Consider the following 26,370-nt stretch of genomic DNA (forward strand, 5'->3'; position numbering starts at 1 on the left):
AATCAGTTCAAGCTCATTTGTTTCTTTTGTCATGGCAGAGGATAGGTCAAATTAATCATTGGGCTGAGCTGTGTATGAGGTTGCTATGTTAATTGCTAATCTCTTAAATTTTTACAAGACCATGCAAATCAGTACGATAGTTTTTTATTGATATTCACATAACTGAAGCAGATTTGCATCCTTACTTTCATACAGACACAATTTTAAAGTATAATACAAAAAGCCAATCTCTGTAATTTATAATGCACTATCACTTAACTCCGTATTGTTCATCACTGATGGAATAAGGTGTCCTCAAGGTACTTAGCATAAAACTAACATTTACGTTTCTTATTAGACGATGATTAATGATGGCCTAGCTTTCACTGTTCCTCCTGGCAATAACACCTGCCGTGAGTTACGAAAATACTGAAGGGATGGGAGTGTATGAGCATTGCAACAATGGCTGAGAAGTACCAGAACTTTGGCAAAGCTTAGGTTCCTGAGCCGGAGAATTAGACAGAGGACAAACCAGTTGTCTGGCCCATGCTGACTATTACGTTACCTCTCTGTACCAATCCCACTTCATCTCACTTGGCGATTCAGGAGTTGGTCTCAGTGCTTACAAAGTGTTGTGAGAATTTCTGTCTTTACCACCCCTCAAAGAGGGTGTTCCAGATTCTAATCACTGGGTGAGAAAGCATTCTTGCCTAACTTCTTTCGAAATCTCATACTCCTTACTTTTGCCTTCTGATTTTAGATCCTGCCGTGGGAAAGCTTTGATTGTTCACAATTTGGAATATCTTTATCAGACAACTCCCCTCCTCCCTTCCACTCCACAGTTTTCCTCCTGAGGGAAAGTCTCCTGAGTCTTTATTCATTTTCTTCCTCCCACTACCTACAGTTGCCGCTGGACCAACTGAGTCCCGCCAGCTGAGTGTTTGTTACTTAACATCCTGGTGCATCTATTCCGTTGCAATTACTTACTGTGGCAATCGTGGTACTCCGGCTATAATCATGTTGAGGATCACCAGGAGATCACATCCTTGCAGGCTCTGGATGAAAGCAGCAGCTGGGTGCCATAGGAGTTGATTATTGGCAACTGAAAAGATTGTTGGTTGGGGGTCATGGGAAATGGCAGAGTGGGTAGTGGGTATTGGAAGTCGATTGAGTAGGAAGGGGCCAGTAAAGAGAGAAGCTGAAGAGGAAGTTCATAGGAGGGAGGAAGTGAGTCAAGTTGTTACAAGCAAGCTCAGAGGGACTCTGAATGTATTCTTGATTCTTATAACCTACAAATTATTTAAGACCAGTTAGCTTAACGATTGTTGTCAGGAAGTCGCTGGTCTATAATTATAGACAGAGCAGCTGAACGCTTTGAAAGCTTTCAGCTGATCAGAGAGGAAGTCAGCAGGAATTTAAATATAGTCCATGTCTGATGGAATTTTAGAAAAATTTGCTAATTTTAATCTATGCTATTTATAAGTACGTCCAAAAGATATCCAATAAAATACTAGGCATAAAGGGGTGTATGCCTACGCTAGTACCTCGGCAATACGCTTGTCAGAGCTGCTCATGCCCCGCAGATCCCTGCCTGCTACTCCGCTTTCCTGTGCAGCTCCAAGAAGCTGTTTGCATTGACAGCAAACACACCCCGGGAAACAGTTTTGATAAGCCAGCTAAGTCCAATGAGTTTTGAGCCCTCGACGATGTAGGGATTTGCTTATCCCAGCATGCAAAGGCTGTTTTGGAGGGGGGTGGGGTATGAAATCTGTAGAATGATTCAGCAATAGAAGGGCAGTCCAGCAGTGCACAATGGCATGTGTAGGGCTCATCTGAACAGGGATAAAGGGTTTAACTTTTGAAGCAATCACTGGAGCCATGAGCGCATCATGCAAGTATAACAACTCTACAGGGGCTACAGGCTATTGGCAGATTAGTTTTGGTTTAGTTTTGCTGCTACATCCCTCTTTAAACTCATTTCAAAAAACGGTTCAGCTGCCCTTTTGAAGGAAAGCACTGCCTACCCTTGCAAGGGAAAGGACCAGAAACTGGAGGCACAGGAGGCTCCATATGCTGGAATCTGGAGTAACAAAAACTCTGCTGTAGGGCCTCATCGAGTTGAGCAACATCTGTGGAGGAAAGGAAGTGTTGATGTTTTAGGTAGAAACATTGACAATTTGTTTCCTCCCATAGATGCTGCTTCAACACAAAACATCATCAATTAATTGCTTTCTCAAGTTCCTCTGGATTTGAGCGTATTAGGGTTAGGATGTATGTCAAGGTCAACGAGACCTATTTCATTGTGGCATGATGCTGGCTTTCGACCCAAGATAACTTGATATGGGATGAATTTTGTGGCCCTCAGTGACATGCAATTCATTGATGAAGGATTAATCTGCGACCCTGTGGGAGGGAGGCTGTACTTTTATCTGGAATTGTTAACTTGAAAATGGGGACAGTATATATGGTGTTAGATCCACCATTCTTGCCCAGTCAGAATATCATTTTAACCGGCAGCATTCTATGAAACTTTCACAGCTTTGTGAAGTCTGCTCCTGCAAGCCACAAGCTGACAGTGCTTGACAATTTCAACATCAGAGTTGGAAGTGACAATGAGAGCTGGGAAGGTGTGATAGGTTCAGAAAGACGGACAGCAGTAAGCTGATCATAATGACCTTGTGTGCTGAGAACAAACTCACCATTCTTAAGATGGTGATGGTGAACGTGATTCCGCAGAAACCATTTCTCGATGAATGTGACCAGTTCCCACCCTTGAACAAGGATGAGAAAGCAAGAAATCAGACCAGCTCTGGCAGGGTATTGAGCAAAGATGGTCTTCTTGCTGTACTCTTAAAAACGGCTACCCCAAGACTGTGGCAACGATGAAGGTATCTTCCATTGATCCATTGCTGAGAAGACTCTTGTTCAATGAACAGATTAGTTCTGTCTCAGTAAAAGACCACTAGAGGCCCGGTGTGGATTCAGATCATGCTGCAGGACTGTTGACGTGGTTTACTCAGAGAGGCAGGTCCAAGGGAAAGGTACTGAGCAGCACAGGACTTTAGTCACAATGGTGCTCCTGCCAGAGGACTGGAGTCTCATTCCCAGCACAGAATAGGCTGGTGTGCTTTGACCAAAAGGGCCTGTATCAAATCTGAAGAGAGCCAATGGGACAGAGTTACCAGAACCAGAGAGTATAGGAAGACCTCAGCATCTGCACCATCAACAATGTCTCTCCCATGACCAGTGCCCCTGAATCTGCGTTTCCAGGGCTTGTCTTGCTAGTGACGTTGGGCACACCAGGAAAATCTGCCCAGAATATACCACTGAGCTTGATGGTCAACTGCGATAGAAGAAGTGATTTAACTGAGATGACTGTAAGCTATGAAAGATGGTGGGAAATTGGTTGAATGATTGGAGAGTATGGGTATAATGGACAGGCATTCTCCAAGGAGTATGAACAAAGTGTGATTGCTGTTGAACTGTCAACGTGCAAGCTAGGGTTGCAATTGTTCTCTGTATTTTAATGAAATATACAGGTATACAGAGGCACCATGGCTTGGCAACTGCTCTGCCCATGACAGCAAGAAATTCCATGGAACTGTGGATGCATCTCAGCACATCATGGAAACTAGTCTCCCTGCCACAGACCCTGTCCCTACTCCTCGTTGCCACAGGAAAGCAGCAAGCAATAATCAAAGACCCCAACTCCACCATTTGTAACATCAGAAACAAATCGAGAGAAAAACACAGGAGCTGGGATAAGGCTCTACTTAATTCCTTTTTAGTGATGTACTCGCATATGATGTAGTAGTTTAATGATGGATGTCATTTACATAGTTTATACATATAATCTGTAATGAATTATGTAAACAAAGAACACACACACACACACACACACACACACACACACACACACACACACACACACACACACACACACACACACACACACACACACACACACACACACACACACACACACACACACACACACACACACAAATACAACTGCTATATTAACATCCACAGCACAGTAAATTTTAAATTGTCCTATTCAGGACTGAAGATTTAACTGTTGTGAAGGACTTCTTACTCTTGTGGAATAATGTGAAGATTAGCGTGTTATTTTCAGAGGACATCAGACACAACTTACACTGTGTAAGAGAGTGGTCCAGATCTGCCTTTAATCTTTACAAGTACACACTTTTGATCACTGCTGTAGTCTCTCACCAGGACTGCTTGTCCTCGAGTGAAACATCAAACCTCCTTATTTGAAGAGCCCTTGATTTGTCTCAGCTGTTCGTCCTGCATACTCATTCCGAGATTGGGTTTGAGGAGATGAAAGCGTGAGGACAAAGCACAACCCTGGAACAGCATAGCTGGTGATTTGTTGGCTGTGGAGTCTGCTGCATATGCAAAGAGGAAATTGGGCTGCTTCTGATTCAATGTTAGTGAAGTGTGTTCATAGTGCATTCTTTAGATTCTGGACAGACCTTTCTGTGAAGTCATTTGTAGCAGGGTGGTACAGTGCAGGTGTAATATGTCTTATTCCATTGATTTTTAGTAATAGCAAACTATTTTGCAACAAACTGGCCCATCATCACTGACTAAGTGCTCTGGAACACCAGTTCTTGAGAAGAGGCTTCTCAGCATATCAACCGAGTGTGAAGCTGCAGTGGAGACTATTGGGAACACTTCTGGCCACTTAGTAGCTGCATCCACTACTAACAAGAAATTTGAGCACGAGTGGTCTGGCAAAATCCACATGAATCCTCTGCCAGGGCAATGAAGGCCATTCCCATGGATAGAGAGGTGCTGTGCTTGGCAACTTCAGGATGTGTTAGCATCCTGAACAGTACATGGCAAGGTGCTCGATCTGCTGATCTATCCCAGGCCACCAGATAACACTTCAAGCAATGCTTTCATTTAGACCATGCCTAGATGATTGGCATGCAGCTCCTGCAACTCTTTAGCTTTCAGATTGGATGGTACAACTGTCAGTCCTTAAATAAGGCAACTCCCATCAAGGACAAGTTCATTCCGGTGCTGGTAAAACTGGGAGTATTGGAAATTCTCCTACACATTCCAGTCATTATGGGTGGCCATGTAGTCCTGAAACAGTGTGGGGTGTTTTCTAGTTTTCCCTTTGTGACATCTCAAAGGAGGCTTTGAATTTGCATTGAGAATACGTCAAAAGGAGTGTCGTCTTTTGTAACTTTTTCAGATATTTCTTTTTCCAAGGGTAAACAAGGCAATCCATTAGCGTTTCCATGATTAGTTGTCCTCTAGAATTTAATCTTCTATTTGTGCCCACTAAGAAACAAAGCCCATCTCTGCCTTTATGCTGTGGCTGTTAGTAGAACTCCCTTTTGTGCATTGAAAATGACACTAGTGGTTGATGATCAGTAATGATTAGATTTAGATTAGATTAAATTCAACTTTATTGTTGTTGTGCTGAGTACAGATACAAGCCAATGAAATGCAGTTATCATCTAACCAGAAATGCAAAGAATAGTGTTATTTACAAAATAACTGTGAATAAAAAGTAAGTACTACAGCTCACAAATACAGAAGTACTGAGACAGTACAATGCTGCTCAGTGCTGTGATGTGAGGTTCAGCAGGGTCACAGCCTCAGGGAAGAAGCTCTTCCTGTACCTGCTGGTGTGGGAGCGGAGGCTCCTGTAGCGCCTACCAGATGGGAGGAGAGTAAGAAGTCCATGGTTAGGGTGAGATGCATTCTTCATAATACTTTTCGCCCTGCCCTGGCAGCGTTTACAGTAGAAGTTCTCAATGGTGGGCAATTGGGTGCTGATAATCTGCTGGGCAGTTTTCACCACACGCTGGAGGGCTTTGCGGTCCGATACGAGACAATTGCCATACCACACTGAGATGCAGTTGGTGAGTATGCTCTCAATGGTACAGTGGTAAAAGTCCGTCAGTATCCTGGGACAGAAGTGAGCTTTCTTGATACTCCGCAGGAAATAAAGGCGCTGTTGTGCCTTTATGATCAGGATGGAAGAGTCCAGGTGAGATCCTCGAAAATATGGACGCGAAGGAATTTTAAGCTTGATACATGCTCCATTACAGCTCCATTGATGTAGATGGGGATGTGAGTGTGGCTCCTAGCATGCCTGAAGTCCACAATGACCTCCTTGGTCTTCTGGGTGTTAAGGACCAGGTTATTGCTGGCATACCACGTGCCCTGGTGCTGGGACTCGTCCCTGTAGGCCATCTCATCATCCCCTCTGATCAGTCCAACCACCGTGGTGTTGTCTGCAAACTTGATTATGGAGTTAGAACCATGTAATGAGGGTAAACTCTCGCCCATACAGACACTGGTTGAAATGTTTTATATCACACACCAGACTCATTGCCTTCCTGTCAATCTGTGCTTAGTTTTTCTTGTAGCAGTAAGGAAACATGATGCAAAGGCTATGGTGTATTCATTTTGCATCACTCATAACATGTGATGACTGCACATACACTGTAAGGTGAGGCATCACAGGCAAGCTTCACAGGACAATGTGCATCATAATGTGTGAGTACGGTGTTTGAATTCACCGTTTCCTTTGCCTATTGGAAAGCCACCTTCCACTGCTTTGTCCATTGGCATTTCTTTCTGACCTGTAGTAATAAGTTCAAGGGGTGAAGCACAGTAGCCAGGTTTGGCATGAACCTATTATAGTAATTAACAAATCCTAAAAAAAAGGACCTCATCTGTGACACATCGTTTGACCTTGGGACATCCACCACTGCTTGAATTTTCTCAGCACACTTATGTAATGCTTGTGTGTGAATAGTGTGACCACAATAAGTGATGCATAGTTTAAAGAACTCACACTTGTTACATCATGCTTTGAGCTCATAACCTTTTAATCTTTTGAACACCGTCTTGAGATTTTGGAGATGTTCTTTGTCATCCTTTCTGGTAACAATGATGTCATCAAGGTAACGCTGAGTACCTGGGCAATCTTGCAGCACCTGCTGTATATCTTTCTAGCAAAGTGCAGGTGCAGATGCCACTTCAAGAATAAACTTATTATAGTGATAAAGCCCTTTGTGAGAGTTTATGGTGAGAAGCACTTTGGTCTCTGAAAGAATTTCTTCAGCATTCATGCGTTCACGCTCATTGTCGTCTACTTTATCACAGATGGTATAAGGATCCAAGCAGGCTTTGTAAAACTTGGGTGTGGCATTTTCATTTAACACTATTTTATCCTTGATATTGATGCACCATCAATAACTCTCTGAGACGGGAGGCGAGATATCGGCTTTTATTGACTGGAAGAAAGAACAAGCAGCAATTGACCACCATGCTACATCCTGGAGAATGAGGGCAGGGCTCAGGCCCCAATCGCCTTTGTACCGGGGTCTGTGGGAGGAGCCACGGTCAGTGGGAGGAGCCGCAGGAGCAGTCAGCAGTGGGGGCGTGTCCAGACAGGTATATGTAGTTTACCACAGATATGTTTGAGTTTTCCAATGCCTTCCTTGAGCACTGATGTGGCATCATCCAGTACCTTCCTTAACTTGCTTTCAGTTGACTCTATTTCAGGGGACGTGGCATGCAAAATAGTGGCTGGATCTCCAATCGAGTTGTAGTTGCCTCAGCCAATCAGGACCCTGCAATGCGGGCCTTCCTGTTTTTACTACATACAAGCTCAATGTAGCTTGTTGGTTGTTATATTTCACTGCTACAAATGTCATTCCCACATCTGCAGGCTTCAGTTCAGTATCTTTGAAATGATGTTCAAACTCATTTTGTGGAATGACTGAAACAGCTGAGTCAGTGTCCAGTTCCATTTTAATTAATTTGGTGTTCACTTCTGGTGTAAGCTATGTTGCTTGTCTCTTGTTAGTCTCAAGGATACTCAGTCCTGTGTCACTCTCATCATTATCAGAAATTTCATCAGCAACATGCAGATTAGTGTTCTTCTTGAAACTGCAATTTGACTTTTTAGCTCTTTCTCTTCCCTGTGCAGACCACTTATTTTTGTCTACCTGCCATGCTCTTTGTATGTGTCCTACTTTGTTGCCTTTTCTGCACACTTTGCCTTTAAACCTGCATTGGTGGGCTGTTTATAGGCCTATGCCACAATGATTACACAATTTGTTTGGCAGTGAGGTTTCTGTTTAGTCATTGCAATTTTGTTCCTGTTCACTTTCATTCCTGACTGCAAATCCATTGTGTCTCTGGCTGCTGTTTTCATTGAAACAACAATTTTAACTCTTCTTTTGAATGTGAGTCATGCTTCAGTCCAGAGCAATGCTTTCTTGAAAGATTCCACAAATTAAACGATCTCTCAATGCATCATTAAGCCCATTACTGATCTGAAAATGCTCAGACAATTTCTTCAATTCAGCCACATAAGTTGAAATAGACTTCCCTTCCTTTTGATTTTGCTTATGAAACCTAAGGCATTCTGCATTGAACAATGGTCGTGTATTTAAATGTTCCTGCATTATGTTCATGATGTCTGAAAAATTCATTTTGGCTGGTTTGGTTGGAGCAGTTAAACTTTGAAGCAAACTGTGTGCTTTTGCAGCTATTGCACTCCCTTTTCATTTTCACTCTGGCATCCACTTTTCATTGGCTATTTCATTTGCTTCAAAATACTGCACAATTCACTCAATATACACCATCCAGTTAGCTGTTTTGCAATTGAATGCATCTCTTTCTGATGTAGCCAGTCATTTCTGATTTTTATTTATTTATTTGTATTACCACCTAGTACTCACAGTTTATTAAGTGTGAATTTCATCCATTTTCTGCCTTATTTTTAACTCGACTGTCTCTCTCCCCTTGTGAAGAAACATGTGCTGTACCTTAACTTGATCACCTTGCTGCTTTTCAACTTGTAGGTAATTGTCTCGGGTTTGTTTTAACACTTATTCTTCAGTAACTCCTGAAACTAATAAAAAAAACACAGGAGCCCGATATAACTTGTCTACTTAGTTTTTCATTAGTGAGGTGATCTAATAAGACGTGTTGGTGTAATGACGTATGCCATTCACATAGTTCTTACATATAACCAATACATATAAGCCTCAAAATCAAACAATATATTTACAATATTACTCAAATATTAAATACACTACACACCACAGTTGTTCTTCCCACTCCCATCATGCAGAAGGTACAAAAGCCTGAACATGTACCACTAAGTTCAAGCACAGTTTCTGCCCCACTGTCATAAGATTATTTGAATGGTTCCCTACTACACAAAGGTAGACTTTTGACAATCTACCATGTTATGATTGTGAACTGTATTGCCTGCCAGCACTGGTCTTTCTCTGCAACTATAACACTTTATTCTGCATTCTGTTATTTTCCCTTGCATTACCTCAATGCACTATATGATGAATTGATAGGTACAAAAAGTTTGCAAGAAAAGCATTTCACTGTACATAAAACAATCATAAACCAATTCCAATTCCCAATTTGCACCAGCAGTACAGAAAGTACACAAGTAGCTGCAGATAAAACATACAATTTGTTATTCAATCTTACAATAAGCTGCAATAACTTCTTCAGCATGAAAGCACTTGTGGCATATTTAGCTGAGTAGCCATTAGTTTCACAGAAGGGAAAAAAATTCTACCTGTTGCCAAGAGACAGTAGGATGTTAATTCACCACTGCTGCTGACAGTGTTGGTGATTTCCAATTTGAGCTAAGTATGACAAAACACATCATAAATCGTTTAAAATAATGCTGAAAATTTTATTTTTATCTACTGTTTCTTTTTCAGTAATTAAAATGTTGTTGAAAATAAAGATGGCCAATAGTTTTTATTAATTAATTTATTTACTTCATAGCATTATGCAATGTTAAAGTTTAACATTTCTCAATATATGTTTCACCACTAACTTGATTTGAGGTACTAGATCAGGTAGGTCTTTACTGAATGAACAGTCTGTTTGAGGGGTGATGTGATCTATTCCTGTTCTCGTTCCTTGTCAGTCAGGGATAAAGGGAAACACAGGCAAATTATTAGCACTTTTTTTTCTTTCTGATTTGATATTCCTTCAAAAATGAAAATAAATTGAGTTACAGCATCTGAAGGTTATCAGAAAGAAGATTCCGAGGAGGGTAGGAAATAGGATATGAATTTTGGACAAGGGCATCTCTAGCCCTTGAGAATAGCACGCAGGAGTGGTCAGAGAGAGGAAGAATTGAGGTAGATGGATGCCTGAGATGGAGATGAGTGTTAGTAGAGAGTGGGTGAGGTGATAATATGGAGGAATGTAGTAGTAGTAGTAGCCCATGTTGTGTTCCAGGTCAGTCAAAGAGTTTCAAGAAGAACTTGTTTAGAGTTTAGCATAGTTAAATAGTAAAAAGTAGCCTAATATAGGTGTCTTCACTATCCAGATTCTCCAGAGATGAGTGTAGGGCAGGGAGATGCTGTTCGCTGTGAATCTGCTTTGGCAGTAGGTGAATTGCATTGGACTGAGTTTGTCTGGGAAGATGAAGTTCATGTGTGCCATGATAGCAGATGGACAGCAAATCTGGTGGTCAGGAAGGGAGAAAGCAGAAGTTTAAGTTTGGTAATAGAAGCTTCTGGAGGCCACATTTCATCATAAATCCTCAGCTATGTAGCAATCACCATCCAATGGCTTTTTTTTCCTGCCACATCTTCAGATTCAGATTCAGGTTATTGTCATTTAGAAACCTCAAATGCAATGCAGTTAAAAAATGAGACAAAATGATAAAAATATGACAAAACAGACTACACCAGAAAATCTTATTGTTATTCCCACAAAATTGCACTAGACAAAGCATGAATACCGTTGACTAAAATGTAACAAGCATGCAGTTCTTATAGTGAAACATTGAGATCCCATTCAGAGTTCAAATCGAATATTGGCTAAATAATTACATGCAAAGAAAGGAATAAACCAAGATATTAGCAGGAAATAAAAGTACCAAGAGACTAAATGCCATGCTTTTCTACTGTGACATTGCATGAATTTAGTAAAAGTGATGAGCAGCCTGTACATACTTGAGCTACCTACTTTTCAGCAAGCTCATCCAGCCTCTTAGATCTCTTACTTGCTCTGGCACAGATCTGTTAACCATGCCCAATAGCTGGATAATAGTTATCAATAAGTCCCTGTAGTCCTTATAATTGCATGTGTAGTGCCAGAAATGGCTGTCATAAGTGTTATTGATTTTGTATCTAACTGATTCATGGTTTCCCCCATTCACTGCTGTCCAAGAGCAATTAGGTTAAACCTGAATTTTCCACAGATGCTGACAAATTGAAATTGAGCAGAAAAAACATTACCTTCTTTCCAGTTGCTGTCAAATAATTAATCCTCCTCAGTTGCAGGGTTTGTAACATTGATATGTGGGAATATTTTTAGTACCCTTGTGGTTAAATTAATATATGTTATCTATTAAACTTTGGCTTGAGAATGCATGTGTATACACTAGAACTTTATTCATCCACAATAACAATAAATTCCAAACCCACAAATTAAGTTCTGGTAACTCCAATTTTCAGTTGGCTTATGAGCCAAAATCTCAACTTTTGCACATGTTCAGGAGGGTAATCATAAATTTGAATGATGGGATTTCAAAAATTTGAGACTACACAACATGCAATGCTCTATATATAGATTTCTTTATAAAGAAACAGTGCATTCTGGGCTTCAGGTTATCGTTTGACTTTTAATATATTTATCAGATGGTTTGATTCTATCTGAGTTACATTATTGATCTTTAGTTATGACTTTTAAAAATAACATCAAGAATAATTTTTAATCGAATTTTTAATCATTTCTGTTGAATGCCAACTATTTTATGGGGAAACTGACACAATAGGTGAAATCTACCTCATTGGGAAAACTGAATCAGTATTTATAGAACCCATGCTGTGGGAATTCATTTTTTTAAGCAAAATTATTTAATAATTTAAAAGATGTGTAAACTAAGGTCAGTGCAAGGTTTGGAAGTACAGTACATAAATATTATTACATTTTGGCCTCAGGTGAGCTGTTTAGCATTACAAGTTTTCTCAGTGACAGAGTTTGCTGAAATAGGTATCTTCCGATGCTCAGTAACTCATTTTGCTACATAAGTATAGGAAAGCTGCACTGATGATGTCATTGATATTAGCAGTGAAAAAGTTGGAAGGGTGTTCCAGAAAAACTTTGGAACAAGGAATTCTACATAGCTAGTAATAAAAGCATAGCTAGCGCCCATGAACACTTCCTTGATCTTCAGCAAATGTGAGTAAGTTCAGCATACTGTTGAGTTTGCTGGTAAAATGCAGTGTGTGGCAATTGCATCTCTTTCTCTCTACAAGTCACTTGCACTTTAATAATGCTGTGAGTGTTTAATTCTATTACTTACATGTAAATTCTAGACTGATGAAAGCTGATTATGGGAGAAATGCAAAATTATTGCCTTTTACACAAAAGATTAAAGTATTTTTAAGTTAAATGCTTTCTCAGCCTAAGGAAGCTACGGTATTTGGTTTTAAGTCTAAAGTAATGATGATTAATAGCTCTTTCTGCTGCTGTATCCTTGATCAATGAAGCAAAACCAGACTGTACTTCCCTAGGTACCAAAGCAGCTTTTGTTTGGGGAAAAAAAAGCTTGAATTATATCCACATTCTTTGTTAATGTTCTAATTAATATACTAACAGAAGGATGTTATGAAACCTGTTCCAATGCCAACTTAAAAACTATGCAATTGACACAGCATTGTAATCTGATATTTTTTGGCAACATCAGAAAGCATTGTTTTGATATTTATGTTTCAGTACTTTATCATGGCACATTGTAAATCTTGACTTTATTAGGTACTTAAAAATATTATAAAAGTGCATTCAATAACTTACGCCTACTAAGAACTTTAAAGCTTTCTTGCCAGTGAGCATTTAAAATGGAATTGCGAGCAGAATTTTCAATTGTGTACACAAAGCTACCTCCAGAAATGTTTCAAATGTGTACTTTCTTCTACTTGAATCAGTAGAAAACTGTAAAATTGATCTGTATGAATTTCTTTTTAACAGGGTTGTAAACATTGGTATCCTTAAGACCAAAATGTTTTGGAGCAGAATTAGGCCATTTGGCCCATTGAGTCTGTTCATCATTCAATTATGGCTGTTTTTTTCTCTCAATTTCATTCTCCCATCTTACCCATCAAGAACCTGTCAATCTCTCCCTTAATTACACCTAATGATTTGACCTCTAGAGGCCTCTGTAACAATGATTTCCACAGATTCACCATTCTCTGGCTGAAGAAATTCCTTCACATCTCAGTTCTAAAGGGACGCTCATTTATTCCGGGGCTATGTTCTCAGATTCTTGATTCATCATCTAATGGAAAAGTTAACAAATTTCATGACACATACTGGTGTCAGTAAACCTGATTCTGATACTCATTCTGAATCTGACATTCTCTCCATGTCCTCTCTGTCCAGGCCTTTCAGTGTTCAGTAAGTTTCAATGAGATCCCAAACACTTCCCCCCCCCCCCTTTCCTTCTGAACGCTATTGAGTACAAACTTAGAGCCATCAACTGTTCTAATTGAGCATGAAAGAATGTGACTGTGATTTGGATGTTAAATTGCAATGAATAACTAATAAAAAAAGTAGTCAGGGTACCTTAGTATTATTTATTACTGATATATTGACTGTTGCAAGAATTGTGCCATTCCAACAATACTAATTAATTGCTCACACTCTTGGATTTGATACTGCTGAGATAATAACTGATGATGTTTTCTTTGATAATGGAATCAGAATCAGGTTTATTATCACTGGAATGTGACGTGAAATTTGTTAACTTAGCAGCAGCAGTTCAATGCAATACATAATCTAGCAGAGAGAGAAAAAATAATAAATAAAATAATAATAATAAATAAGCAAGTAAATCAATTACATATATTTAATAGGTTAAAAAATGTACAACAACAGAAATACTGTACAGATTCAAGATTCAAAAACTTTATTTTCATTCTAACCGTACATCAGCTCTGCAGGGCAGAATGAGACAGCGTTTCCCAGGAGCAGTGCAATCATAACATAACAAATGCAACACTAAATAATAAACATAACAATAAATAGTAAAACACAACAGCCGCATGTCAGTTAAAAACAGGTTATAAGTGTCCAGTGCAAGTTATAAGTGTCCAAAGCAGAGTCAGGTAGAGCAGGTATTTAGCAGTCTGACTGCCTGTGGGAGGAAGCTGTTTAGTAGCCTTGTGGTTTTAGTTTTGATGCTCCTGTAACGTTTACCTGATGGCAGAAGAACAAACAGTTCATGGAGAGGGTGTGAAGGGTCTTTAACGATGTACCGTGTCTTCTGGAGGCATCGACTCTGAAAGAGGTCTTGGACAGAAGGTAGGGAGACCCCAATAACCTTCTCTGCTCCCCTAACCACCCTCTGCAAGGCTTTTTTGTCGGCAGCTCTGCAGCTGGAGTACCAGGCTGTGATGCAAAAGGTCAGCACACTCTCAACCATGCCTCTGTAGAATGTAGTTAAGATGTTAGTGGGCAGTGATGCTTGTTTAAGTTTCCTCAAAAAGTGCAATCTCTGCTGGGCCCGTTTCACAATCCCAGTGGTGTTCCTGGACCAGGTGAGATTGTCCGAGATCTGCACCTCAAGGAACTTGATGTTTTCCACTCTCTCCACTGTGGAGCCGCTGATGCTGAGGGGTGTGTGCTCAGGCTGAGACCGTCTGAAATCGACGATCATCTCCTTGGTTTTGGTGACATTAAGCATTAAGTTGTTGTCACTGCACCAGCTCTCTAGGTGTTTGACCTCCTCCCTGTACATTGTTTCATCATTTTTGCTGATGAGCCCCACCACCGTGGTATCATCAGCAAATTTAATGATCAGGTTCTCCTTGAATCTGGCTGCACAGTCACGTGTTAGCAGTGTAAACAGCAGTGGGCTAAGCACACAGCCTTGTGGGGATCCAGTGCTCAGTATGATGGAGTCAGAGGTGTTCCTGCCAACACGGACTGACAGTGGCCTCTCTGTCAAGAAATCCAGAATCCAGTGACTCATGGCAGTGTTAAGGCCAAGCAGCGACAGTTTCTCCACTAGTCTCTGCGGGATGATGGTATTGAACGGTGAACTGAAATCAATGTACAGAATTTTGGCATAAGTGTCTTAAAAAAAAAGTGAGGTTGTGTCCAAAGATTCAATGTTCATTTAGGAATCGGATGGCAGAGGGGAAGAAGCTGTTCCTGAATCAGTGAGTGTGTGCCTTCAGGCTTCTGTACCTCCTACCTGATGGTAACAGTGAGAAAAGAACATGCCCTGGGTGCTGGAGGTCCTTAATAATGGATGTTGCCTTTCTGAGACACTGCTCCCTGAAGATGTCCTGGGTACTTTGTAGGCTAGTACCCAAAATGTAGCTGACTAGATTAACAACCTTCTGCAGCTTCTTTCGATCCTGTACAGTAGCCCCTCTATACCAGACGGTGATGCAGCCTGTCAGAATGCTCTCCATGGTACAACTATAGAAGATTTTGAGTGTATTTGTTGACATGCCAAATCTCTTCGAACTCCTAATAAAATATAGCCACTGCCTTGCCTTCTTTATAACTAGATTGATATGTTGGGACCAGGTTAGATCCCCAGAGATCTTGACACCCAGGAACTTGAAGCTGCTCACTCTGTCCATTTCTGATCCCTTTATGAGGATTGGTATGTGTTCCTTTGTCTTACCCTTCCTGAAGTCCACAATCAGCTTCGTCTTCCACTGATCTTAAGTGCCAGGTTGTTGCTGCGGCACCACTCTGCTAGTTGGCATATCTCACTCCTGTACGCCCTCTTGTCACCACCTGAGATTCTACCAACAATGGTTGTATCGTCAGCAAATTTATAGATGGTATTTGGGCTATGCCTAGTCACACAGTCATGTGTATATAGAGAGTAGAGCTTGGGATAAGCACACACCCCTGAGGTGCACCAGTGTTGATTGTCAGCGAGGAGGATATGTTATCACCAATTCACACAGATTGTGGTCTTCTGGTTGGGAAGTCAAGGATCCAATTGCAGACTGAGGTACAGAGGCCCAGGTTTTTCAACATCTCAATCAGGATTGTGAGAATGATGGTATTCAATACTGAGCTATAGTCGATGGACAACATCTTGATGTACGTGTTTGTGTTGTCCACGTGTTCTAAGCCATGTGGAAAACCATTGAGATTGCATCTGCCATTGTCCTATTGTGGCGATAGGCAAATTACAATGGGTCCAGGTCCTTGCTGAGGCAAGAGTTCAGACTAGTCATGACCAACCTCTCAAAGCATTTCATCACTGTTGATGTGAGTGCTACTGGGAGATAGTCATTAAGCAGCCCACATTATTCTTCTTAGGCACTGATATAATTGTTGCCTTTTTGAAGCAAGTGGGAACTTCCACCTGTAGCAGTGAGAGGTTGAAAGTGTCCTTGAATACTCCCACTACTTGGTTGGCACAGGTTTTCAGGGCCTTACCAGGTACTCTACCTGGACCCTCTGCCTTTTGAGGGTTCACTCTCTTTAAAGACAGCCTAACATCAACCTCTGAGATGGATATCACACACTAACTTGGTAAGAAGAAATTTGTTTTTAAAAGCAAGAAGTTGCTTAGTAGGGTTTTTTTTCATTCACAAAATTTTTCAATCTTTAAGATAATTTCTTTTTTGAGGCATTGTAAGTGTTGTTACTTCGATGTACTTGTGCTATTTTTGAATAATAATAATAAAAAGATTTGAAAAGAAAAGCAAGAAGTTTAATAAAGCATTTTTACTTTCAGGAAGCAGCTTTGTACTACTGAAATGAGTAAGGCATAGACATCTAGAAATGCTGACACTCTTTTCTAGGCCGTTCATCATTAAATCAGTAGGATCTCTTGGAAAACATGGTTCAAAACCCTTTATTTCATTTAGTTTATTTCCATGGATCTTCCATTGATATTACTGTGGGAATTGGGACAACTCCTGTTTCAATCTACCAATTGTTTGTCCCACATGTAATTCACTAATACTTATTTTTTAGCAAAAACAAAAATGATTGGAAGCTGTTTAACATATGCAACTTAGAAGCATGTAACTCTGTCAAAGGGGGGGTTTTTCACTCCCGATGAGTTACAAATATCAGGAGCTATTGAAAGAAACAAGTCGGTGTTTATCATTTCTATATAATAGGAGAAATACTAGAAGGCCTGTTATCAGTGACAAATGAACCTCTTATCTTGAATTAGAGATATTTTTGTTACTTGTTTTGAAAGTAGTTGCTTGTTCATTGCCCCATCTAGTGTTCAGAAGAGTAAATGCAAATAGCAGAAATTGTTGGATGAGGTATAATACAGTACTATGTAAAAGTCTATCTAGGGTGACTTAGAACTTTGCACAGTATTGTACTTGTCAACTTTGAGCACAGAGTGAGATTGTAAATCTGGTGGGAGCAAAGGATGTTGGGAATGGCGAGGGTGGAGCAGGTGGGCTGTGGGACAGCTGGCAGAGGAGTGCCAGGGGCAGGGGGTGGCATAGGTACAAACACAGCCATCCCTGAAACACCAGGCATTTATTCCAAAATACTGGTTTAGTGATCTTTACAGAATGTCTGTCCGATGCTTCCGTCCTCCTCCCCTCTCCCTTCCTCTTTTCCCAACCACGATTCCACTCTCCTCATCCCCTTCCCACTCTCAGTCCACAATAGAGCCCCAGATCAGAAGCAGGTTTATCATCACTCACATATGTCATGAAATTTGTACTTTTTTTTGTGGGGGCAGTACACTGCAATATATAACATTACTACAGTACTCTGCAGAAGTCTTAGACACCCTAGCTATATTTAAAGGATATGCCAAAGACTTTTGCACAGTTCTGTATGAGAAAAGCAAATTGGAATGTGCATGATGCCCATTCTGTCTGCTCCCTAGTTAATAAGTTCATAGTGATCTACGTACATTCCGCTTTCCTCCGTCGCTTGTTATTTGATTCTCTGGAAGACGGTTTGGATTCTCACAGTCAGTAGTCATTTGAGCTGCAGTGGTGATAGTAATTGTATAAATTTCCTTGACGCTGCTCTTCTCATGCACGACTGCATATATACTCGAAAAATGGAGGAATGGGTCAGGCAGAGGAACGCATGCTTGTTTGCGCATTACTTACTGCCATACATCATTAGTTATATCCACGGGAATCCCCATTACAGTAGACGTTAAAATGGTCAGCTTGGAAGTAACAGTCGAACACACTTCTGTTCTTGAGGTGAAGCCATTTAAATCTTCTGGGAGGTCACTAGTAGCCTTGTTATTCCCGTTGGATGTCTAACTCTACCACCCCGTTCTCTGGATAGTCGTTTCTTTCCCAGGTTTCAGCAATTCCAGTTACGCATCTCGACTTTCAGGAAGATCAGCTGCAATGCTGACTTATGCAGCTTTTTCAAAGGGTAGTGCATGGGGCTGATGAATTTTTTTCTGAGTTAACATTATGGTTTGATGAATCCAAACTTTTTTCAGTGTAAAATTTAAATTAGTCATATAAGCATTGACCAGAAGCTACTATTGCATTTAGTTAATGAATGATACAATTTCAACAGTCAAATTGATTTTTCGGGGAAAAAAAACAATCATTGTCCTCTGATGAATAAGAAAATAAAATATTAAAAGGTGTTTAAAATTGGTATGTTTGGCTCAGGGCACACATAATTATAAATTAATGGAAAGATTTACATCTACACTTAGTATCAACTATTACTGTGAATTTAAACTGGCTCAGTCTTGAGAAAAAGTTATTTTCGCAACAGTGGTGATGGTTGAAATGCTGTACAAACATCTATTTGAAGTTCTTGTCTCGTATAGATATTGCACTCAAAGTTCACTATTGTGCAAATGTTCATAGAAATTAATATTTACTGCAGTTCTGATGAATACAAAATCTGGGAATGTGTATCCACATCAGACTGCATCTGTAGAGAGATGCAAAATTAGCTCTTTGAATCTATGGTCTTTTAACTTCAAAGTATACTGTATGTGTTGAAGTGAAGTTTTTTTTTATTCCCAGTGGGAATGTAAATGATTTCAGTGATCCAATAAGCCTGATCTGCTTATAACTGAAGCTGTCTTCTTTGCCACAATTTCTAATATATTAAACTATTACGGTGAATTTTGAATGATGTGAGGCTGGAAGTATTCCTTTGGAAACTTTCAGAACTGAAACAGCTCTCACTTTATTGATGCCCCTTCTATGTAGTCTTAACAGAAATGGTTCATTGCCTCTTTTGGGAGAAAACAATGCCATTTACCATTTGTCATAGGCCACTTGTATTCTGGGAATTCCTTTGCAAATATTTTGTTCAGGTGGACAATGAAAACAAGAGAACCTACAAATCCTCGGAACTTCTTCCTTGACACACCAGAAAACATCCAGACCACCATTCATTCAGCCCTGGGTATTCTACATCCAGACACTTGCAATTAATCACGTCTGTTAATAAATTCCCATATCCCTATATAATTTGCTATTACTCTTTTCAAATTGTACTTTTGTCATGCCTTGTGTGGTCAACAAATCTGGATGACTATGGGGATGATAAAATATATTGTTTAGTTTAAAAAAAAAAGAGAACCATGTTCAAAATATGTTTGCTTGATCAGGAGGAGAACCTTTTTAAAATGCAGCAGTAAATATATTTATCATATCAAATGATCTCTTTAACAGCAGGTATCAAAGGAATATTTTCTTTTCAAAGGACCCACTTTCTTACATTTTGAATCTTATTATGTGTATTTCCAATCCCATGCTGATCAAGAGGCTGATCTTGTTCAGTGCAAGTTTATTTTTGTTTATCCAGCTAGCTTTCTCATTTTATTGTTCGAGTACCCTAGGATATTAGGACATAAAATATGATGAAAACCCATCAATGCTGACCAGTGACAAATTCATCTGATTTTTTGCTAGGAAAAAGCTCTTGCCATCTAAAATATTTTTCTTTCTTTTAAGACTCTACAAAGAAGCTTAACGATGTTCTCGAAGAATTCCATGGTGCTGGTGTGCTTGTAAAATACAACCCTGAGCAGGTAGTCCATATTTCTTCAGTTCCATTTATTACATGCAATGATGTTTGTTTGAATCTGCAGATTGTGAGATAGATTGGATTGTTTTTTCACCATTTTAACAAGTATTTTTGTTTTAATTTAATACAATTGATATCAGTATCAGAAAGAATAGTTTCATCCATGAATTCAAAATGGCCAGAAGAAGAATTTCATAGTTGTATACTATGATAAAAAATAAATGTTCAAACCTTTGAATGATTCTTTTGGCCACTTTGAAGACATGGATGAAACTATTCTTCCCGGTACTGGTATCAAATGTAAGCCTAAGTGGATAATTGACACTGGTTCATTTATACAGAAAGAATTTGTAAATCAGTAGTGTCCATGGCATTTTCTTTGGTACTCGATTATAAACTGGCAGATATCTTGAAACGAATGTGAGAGCTAAAAATTATATCTGTATACATTTGCCCCAGTTTGCATTTATTCTTAATTGTTAATTTTATCGACCATACTTTATGCAGAATTGTTGCAACTTCATTGATGCAATCTCTATTCACAAAAGTAGATATAAGTACCATAAGGGCAATATCAATGTTCTTTCATTGTCACTGGTTTTTAATATTAGTTGGTATTTTCTCTTCTGCACCTTCAAGTCCACTTAATTAAAAGCATCAGTTGTTGAGAAACCAGTGCTTCAAGACCTGTACGATGATTGAACCTTGCTAAGTTCAAGTTAACTTTATTCAAGGGTTTAGGTCATAACATGCAAGGAAAGAGTAAAGGGAATGGTTATTTGGAATTCTGATAATGTGCCAACATTTGTCTTTGGGCTTTCATTTGCAGTAACTGCAGTGCACTCCACCTCTGTAATTCATTCTATTGAAGTCATTTGAATAAATTTTGGTGACAGATGACAGTACACCCTACAATGTGGTCTATTTAATTTATCAACTATTGATCAATTTCCTGACAACTATATTTTTATAAACCCACGATTATGTTTCTCTCTCTGTTTAGACAAATTAAATGTAAAAATATGTCACTACCTCCTATCAATACCCCACTTTTAAAATGCTGGGACTATTGGAAGTGTTTCAGAATCCAATGTCTCATAATTAAATTCACCTTAAACCATAAGAAATAGAAGAAGAATTAGACCATTTGGCCTAGTGAGTCTGCTTTGCCATTCAATCACGGCTGATTTTTCTTTTCCTCAATCCCATTCTCCTGCCTTCTCCCGTAACTTTCAACCCCCCTCAGCAGTCAATAACCTATCGATCTCAGCCTTAAATCCACCCAGTGTTTTAATCTCCACCATGAATTCGACATATTCACCAACCTCTGGCTGAATAAATTTAATCTCAGCTCAGTATGGCGGGAGAATGACATTTTCTGAGGTTGCACCCTTAGATCCTAGACTCTCCTACGAATGGAAACTTCCACTCCACACCAACTCAATACAGCCCTGGTGGAACTACAGAATTAAAAACATAGAAAATCTACAGCACAATACAGGCCCTTCAGCCCACAAAGTTGAGCTGAACATGTCCCTACCTTAGAAATTACTATTTTTCTAAGCTCCATGTACCTTAGAAAAGATAGGGTCTTTTAAGTCTCTTAAAAGACCCTATTGTATCCGCCTCCACCACAGTTGCTGGCAGCCCATTCCACGCACTCACCACTCTCTGAGTAAAAAACTTACCCTGAAATCTCCTCTGTACTTACTCCCCAGCACCTTAAACCTACATCCTCTTGTTGCAAACGTTTCAGCCCTGGGAAAAAGCCTCTGACTATCCACACGATCAATGCCTCTCATCATCTTATATACCTCTATCAGGTCACCTCTCATCCTCCGTCGCTCCAAGGAGAAAAGGCCGAGTTCAATCAACCTATTCTCATAAGGCATGCTCCCCAATCCAGGTAACATCCTTGCAAATCTCCTCTGCACCGTTTCTATGGCTTCCACATCCTTCCTGTAGAGAGGCGACTGGAAGTGAGCACAGTACTCCAAGTGGGGTCTGACCAGGGTCCTATATAGCTGCAACACTACCTCTCGGCTCCTAAATTCAATTCCATGATTGATGGAGGCCAATACACCTTAACCACAGATTCAACCTGCGCAGCTGCTTTGAGCGTCCTATGGACTCGGACCCCAAGATCCCTTGGATCCTCCAGATTGTTACAAGTGGAAGCCATTGAGTCACACCAACTCCAAATTGGACAAATTTGCCAATCCCATTCATGCGCACTATCCTTATAGTCTGTGAATTATTCTTACTATTGTGTCTATCCAATTCTGTGTTGAGACCATTGATTAATTCACTTTTCATGAAGCTTGTTTTTTTTTCCCCGAAACATAAAACTGAGCTGTGGTCTATGAATGATGTGAACACTTTCCCTTTACTTCCCCTCTCTCACCAAGCTACAATTTTGTACACCTCTTTAAAGTTGTGTCTGATTGACTGAGTGTGCAGCAAATCAGCCCATAAAAGGAAGACAGGTTAAAGCAAAGGGGCATTCTGAAGTGGTCATTGTGAGAGTGGGGAGCTGAGACATTGGCTCATGTTGCTTCAAGAAGGAGGCACAAATGAGTACAAGATAAGAACAGTTAAGGTTTTTATAGTAGTTAAATAAAAAGGTACAAAATTACAACTAACTGAATAAACTAGGGATGCAGGATCAAGTGATGTGTTGTAGCTGCATGGTATGAGAGCTGGTGGACCCCTTTGTGATTCCTGGTTATTACATCTACAGCAAGTATTGGTTGCTCAAGAGCTTAGGCTCAAAGCTGATGACCTGCAATCTGAGCTTCAAACACTGCAGCACATCAGGCGGGGGAAATGCTCCTGTTTGCTGTATTTTGTGAGGTTGTCAGACCCATGAGTTAACCTGCTTGAAATTCCATCTGTGGTCAGGGTAAGAGGGTATGACTGCAAGTGAGACCAGTAGAGGCATCCAACAGGTACTGCTAGAGACGCCTTAGCCCTTGAGCTTGTCTAGCAAGCCTAAGATTCTTGCTCTCCGTGCATGCTGTAGGAAAATTGAGCAACCTAACCATAGCGCTGTGGTTCAGGGAATCATTCAAGAGGAGGGGAACAGACACAGATCTCTGTCACAAAGACCAAGAGTCCTGAAGTTTGTGTTTCCTGCTTGGTGCCCTTGATTAGGACTTCTGATCTGATCTGTGGAGTAATTTAGAGTGGGAGGAGAGAGAACCAGTGGTTGTAGTTTAATTGGTTACCAATGATGTGGATAGAACAAAGAAATAAGTTCTTGTGAGGGAAATTGAGCAGCTAGGACTCAAACGAAAGAGCAATACCAAAAGGGTAAAAATATCTGGATTACTATATGAACTAGGTGCAAATTGACACCAGGTCAATAAGATGAGCTGGTTAAATGCATGGTCCAAAGATCAATGTGGAATTCTTTGACAAAGTAACAGACATGATAAATAAAGGCAAGTCAGAGGATGTTGTTAACTTGGATTTTCAGAAGTCCTTTGACAAGGAGCCCATGTCTTAGAGGAAAGAATTGGCAAAGATATAAGACTAGCTGACTGGCAGAAAGCAAAGAGTTTGTATAAAGGAGCCTTTTGTGATTTGCTGCTGGTGACCAGTAGTGTTCAGCAGGGGTTGGTGTTGGATCCACCATTTTTCTATAGGTTAATGGTCTGGATGAAGGACATGATGACCTGCTGGCTAAATTTCTAGGTGATACAAAATAGGTGGAGAGGTAAGTACTGTTGAGAAGGTGGGGAATCTTCCAGAGAACTTGGACAAGTTGGGAGGATAGGCAAATCAGTGGCAGGATGGGATACAGACAGCATAGGGAAATATATGGTCATGCACTTTGGTAGAAGGAATAAAGGCATACATTTCTAAACAGGGAACAAATTCAGAGATTGGGGGTGCAAAGAGTCTTGGGAATCCTAGTGTAGAATTCCCTAAATGTTAACTTACAGTTTGAGTTGATAGTAAGGAAGGCAAATTGAATGTTAGCATTCATTTCACGGAGGACTGCAATATGAACGCAAAGATGTAATGCTGAGGTTTTCTATGGTGTTGGTAAGACCACATATGGAATATAGTAAGCAGTTTTGGATCCCATATTTAAGAAAGGATGTGCTGGCATTGGAGAGGGTACAAGTAGGTTAGTAGAATGTTCCTGAGGATGAAAGGGTTAACACAAGACGGAAGTTTGTTGGCTCTCAACCTGTACTCACTGGAATTTAGAAGGATAAGGGTGGGTGGGGGGAAATCTCATTGTAATTTATTAACAACTGAAAGGCCTGGATAGAGTGGGTATAGAAAGCTTGTGTCCTTGTTGGGAGAGTCTGGGACCAGCCTCAGAAATAAAAGGATGTCCTTTTATAGTTGAGATGATGATGGTAGATAAGACTAGAACTAGGTGACATAGCTTCAAGATTCGGGGGAGTATATTTAGGATGGAGATGAGGAGGAACTGCTTTTCCCAGAGAGTGGTGAATCTGTGGAATTCTCCACCCAATGAAGCAGTGGAGGCTACCATAGTAAATATACTTAAGACCTTGTTGGATATATTTTGGCATAGTAGGAGAACTAAGGGTTATGGGGAAAAGGCAGATTGGTGGAGATGAGTTCAGGGCCAGATCAGCCATGGTCTTATTGAATAGCGGAGCAGACTTGATGGGCCAGATGACTTATTGTGTTCTTGTGTTCCTCATCCCCAGATCCCCCTCACCCCATTCTAAGAAATCTTAATAGGAATCTTCATATCTTTCCAAGAGACTGGTAACAAGAACAGGATCAGTAAATTGTTTTGTTCATTTTCAACATGACATGTCTGCATTCATATTCTAAGCAACATCTATGCAACATATTCTAAGCAACATTTATGAAACTTGTGGTTCTCTACATTTTGTAACATGTGCGTTGATTTTATTTTAAACATTTGTACTTTTCTGCATCCATCAGAACTGTCATTTAATCAATGTAATTTCTTATTCGTTCTGACAAAATACTGTATATTTCTTCACAATCTATTGCTAGCCTTATTGTTAATCATACTTCCAAGTATTCTATCATCTACAATCTTGGAAGTTCTACTGAGTACCCATTTTTAAGCCATTAATATAAATCATTGTCAAATTGTACCATAACTGATTCCCAATGAACCTATCGTCCACTACCCTTTGATCTGAAGAACAAATACAGTTGATTCCGATTAATTGGGCCAGCGGTTAATCAGGGCAGCCACTTATTTGGGATAGCTCTCGAAGTGCAAAACAGCAGGGATTCTTTTTGTTTATTTGGGACATTATGCCATTTAATTTGGGCAGGATACAGTTGCTGAACAGTTTCTAACTAGCAAAATTTGGGTGCATGTTCAAGGCCCTTAGACATAGCACTGCTTCAAGTGAACGGTTGCTGAACAGCATCAGTTGCAGGTGCTTGTGTTCAAAGAGTGGCAGTGTTTTTTTTTCATCACTGATAATTCTGAACTATTTTGTTCAAAGTGTTTTCAAATTTGGGCTTGGAGATGCCAGAAATGGCTGGGAGTGAAAATGAAAAATTTCACTTCAAGTTAGAAACAATGAAAAATTTGAAGGCATTGACAATCATTTTGAATGTTACAAAGAAAGGCAGATTTAGAGGACGCAATCATTGATAGCATTGTATGAAGGCAGTCTATCTGCCCTATATCTTTGTGCTGATTTTGCTCATTTACAGTAGTGAATGTGTCTACCAATAAGTATTAGGAACCAAAACAGTTTTATAGTACTGCAGTAGTGTTGGTAGTGTGATCACTTGTTCTGTAATTCATTTAGCTATGTAATTTGATATTCCATTTGTCTTTTTATACCTTTTAAACTATTTCCATGAAACTTTGGCTACTTGGGTCAGCTGTTTAATTGAGCCAAAATGTACCATCCCAATGTCTCCCAATTAACCAGAGTCCACTGTATTTACCATTACTCTCTGCTTTTTGTCTTGAAGCCCAATTCTGTCCATGGTGCTACTGACCACTACTTCGATAGTAGCAAATCTTATGCCTAGGACTTACTCAAGTTATCTCAAAGTCATGCAGATGATTTGGAGTGTATGTTCTTCACCTTTTTATGTCATCTCATGAGTTTCATTGAGCCTATTTTTCCTTTAGCAACTGTGTGTTAGCTCTCCTATGTTAAATTGAATTCTACAAGTATCTGTTCATAGCTTCTGTGATGATTATTCCATTAAACCTCCTCACAACTAGAATCAAACTGCCTGGCCTGTGCTTGCACTTTTGAACAGGCATGCTGAGGTTAGGTGGTTCTCATAACATCCATAAGAAGCAATTAAATGACCTACAGCTATTCAGTATTGTGCATTCATGTAACCATCATGTTTCCCTGA

The 26,370-nt window shown here is 39.9% G+C and overlaps 1 protein-coding gene across 2 annotated transcripts in view; it reads left to right on the forward strand.

The window, feature by feature from the left end:
• The window catches only part of dgkb (diacylglycerol kinase, beta), a 768,700-nt gene that overhangs the window by 139,767 nt on the left and 602,563 nt on the right, over positions 1–26,370 (forward strand). For both annotated transcript variants that reach the window (XM_073054135.1, XM_073054136.1), the window contains exon 3: positions 19,938–20,014. In XM_073054135.1, the coding sequence (XP_072910236.1) occupies positions 19,938–20,014 (77 nt within the window). The remainder of the gene's footprint in view (positions 1–19,937; positions 20,015–26,370) is intronic.

This window comes from Hemitrygon akajei, chromosome 8 (genome assembly GCF_048418815.1).
Source record: "Hemitrygon akajei chromosome 8, sHemAka1.3, whole genome shotgun sequence".
Classification (NCBI taxonomy): Eukaryota; Metazoa; Chordata; class Chondrichthyes; order Myliobatiformes; family Dasyatidae; genus Hemitrygon; species Hemitrygon akajei.